General features: G+C 61.8%; 1 protein-coding gene across 1 annotated transcript in view; it reads right to left on the reverse strand.

Annotated features, from left to right (window-relative positions):
• triob (trio Rho guanine nucleotide exchange factor b) overlaps nt 1–2,500 on the reverse strand; it is a 99,516-nt gene that overhangs the window by 38,036 nt on the left and 58,980 nt on the right. Inside the window, 3 exon segments of the mRNA XM_076971307.1 lie at nt 1–37; nt 620–769; nt 967–1,158. The exon segment at nt 1–37 is cut by the window's left edge and continues 78 nt beyond it. Of these exon segments, the coding sequence (XP_076827422.1) occupies nt 1–37; nt 620–769; nt 967–1,158 (379 nt within the window).

Consider the following 2,500-nt stretch of genomic DNA (forward strand, 5'->3'; position numbering starts at 1 on the left):
GGAAGACGTCGGCGTTCCGCCGGGCCAGCGTGCACGCCTGCAGGACAGGACGGGAAACGGTGGGTCCCGCACGCTCCCAAACAACGCTGCAATCGCTCGAAAAAACAGGCTAATAAGGCCCGTTTGGGTCGACGCCGTGCAAACGGGACGAAGCTAGCAGAAGTCTTCCGCTTGTGTCGCCGGTTGGGGTGAATGTCTCCGCTTTTATGAGAAAAACTGAGCTATTGTCTGAAGGGGCCGGACTAGCGCTGACCCGCGGGGCGAACAGAATGACAGCCTCACGCTAGCTATATGCCGCTAATGCCAGAGATCGAACTGCGTGCCGAATACTAATAAGAAGTATTATTAATAAACCACTTTGCAGCCAGTTCACGGAAGGCTACATGAAATACGTGTTTGAATACTTTATTATTTATTAATACTTTATTATGTTATTCGGTGGTTCATGTCGAAAAGAAGACTACACCCCTGGGTTTGCCATAGCTGGGATGGGTGGAGTAGCTGTACCTAGCTGTGATTGGCTGGGGCAGGTGTGGTAGCTGTACCTTGCTGTTGTGATTGGCTGGGGTGGGTGTGGCTAAGTCTACTTTGTGCTGCTGATTGGTTGGGGCAGCTGTACCTTTAAGAAGGCCTCTTTCTGCTCCAGGTGTTTGCTAATCATGGGCGTGACGTGGTCGGACTCGGAGTTTGGCCCGAGTTTATCAGAACCTCCGCACCAGTCCTCCTCCCGCTTGTACTCCTGCTCTAGACTCTCCAACACACTGCACACCTGCAGCACACACACACACACACACACACACACACACACACACACACACACACACACACACACACACACACACAAACACACACACACACACACACACACACACACACACACACACGTAGTCTCAGGTTGGATAACCTCCCGAGGGCTGCGAGAGGTCACGACCCTGTCCGTCACGACCCGGCCCGTCCAGCACCAACCTGCTCGGAGGTCTTGTAGAAGGCCACGGAGGCGTTGACCAGTTTGAGGCGGTCCTCCGTCTTCAGCATCAGCTGCTGCCAGTGGGAGGCGACGTTCTCGGCACAATCGCGGATCACGTCCATGTCGTAGTGGTTGGCCTGCAGCAGAGACTCCGCCTTCTGCTGCACCTGCAGGGCGCTCTGGTGGGTCTTCTGCAGGAGGGGCAGGAACAGAGAGGGCGGGGTCAGGGAGGGAGGAACAGAGGGGGCGGGGTCAGGGAGGCAGGAACAGAGGGGGCGGGGTCAGGGAGGCAGGAACAGAGGAGGCATGGTCAGGGAGGCAGGAACAGAGGGGGCGTGGTCAGGGAGGCAGGAACAGAGGAGGCATGGTCAGGGAGGCAGGAACAGAGGGGGCGTGGTCAGGGAGGCAGGAACAGAGGGGGCGTGGTCAGGGAGGCAGGAACAGAGAGGGCGTGGACAGGGAGGCAGGAACAGAGGGGGCGTGGTCAGGGAGGCAGGAACAGAGAGGGCGTGGTCAGGGAGGCAGGAACAGAGAGGGCGTGGTCAGGGAGGCAGGAACAGAGGGGCGTGGTCAGGGAGGCAGGAACAGAGGGGGCGTGGTCAGGGAGGCAGGAACAGAGGGGGCGTGGACAGGGAGGCAGGAACAGAGGGGGCGTGGACAGGGAGGCAGGAACAGAGGGGGTGTGGACAGGGAGGCAGGAACAGAGGGGGCGTGGTCAGGGAGGCAGGAACAGAGGGGGCGTGGTCAGGGAGGCAGGAACAGAGGGGGCGTGGACAGGGAGGCAGGAACAGAGAGGGCGTGGTCAGGGAGGCAGGAACAGAGGGGCGTGGTCAGGGAGGCAGGAACAGAGGGGGCGTGGTCAGGGAGGCAGGAACAGAGGGGCGTGGACAGGGAGGCAGGAACAGAGGAGGCATGGTCAGGGAGGCAAGAACAGAGGGGGCGTGGTCAGGGAGGCAGGAACAGAGGGGGCGGGGTCAGGGAGGGAGGAACAGAGGAGGCATGGTCAGGGAGGCAGGAACAGAGGGGGCGTGGACAGGGAGGCAGGAACAGAGGGGGCGTGGTCAGGGAGGCAGGAACAGAGGGGCGTGGTCAGGGAGGCAGGAACAGAGGGGCGTGGTCAGGGAGGCAGGAACAGAGGGGGTGTGGACAGGGAGGCAGGAACAGAGGGGGCGTGGACAGGGAGGCAGGAACAGAGGGGGCGTGGTCAGGGAGGCAGGAACAGAGGGGCGTGGTCAGGGAGGCAGGAACAGAGGGGGCGTGGTCAGGGAGGCAGGAACAGAGGGGGCGTGGACAGGGAGGCAGGAACAGAGGGGGCGTGGACAGGGAGGCAGGAACAGAGGGGGTGTGGACAGGGAGGCAGGAACAGAGGGGGCGTGGTCAGGGAGGCAGGAACAGAGGGGGCGTGGTCAGGGAGGCAGGAACAGAGGGGGCGTGGACAGGGAGGCAGGAACAGAGAGGGCGGGGTCAGGGAGGGAGGAACAGAGGGGGCGGGGTCAGGGAGGCAGGAACAGAGGGGGCGTGGTCAGGGAGGCA

This window comes from Brachyhypopomus gauderio, chromosome 13, assembly GCF_052324685.1.
Source record: "Brachyhypopomus gauderio isolate BG-103 chromosome 13, BGAUD_0.2, whole genome shotgun sequence".
Lineage (NCBI taxonomy): Eukaryota > Metazoa > Chordata > Actinopteri > Gymnotiformes > Hypopomidae > Brachyhypopomus > Brachyhypopomus gauderio.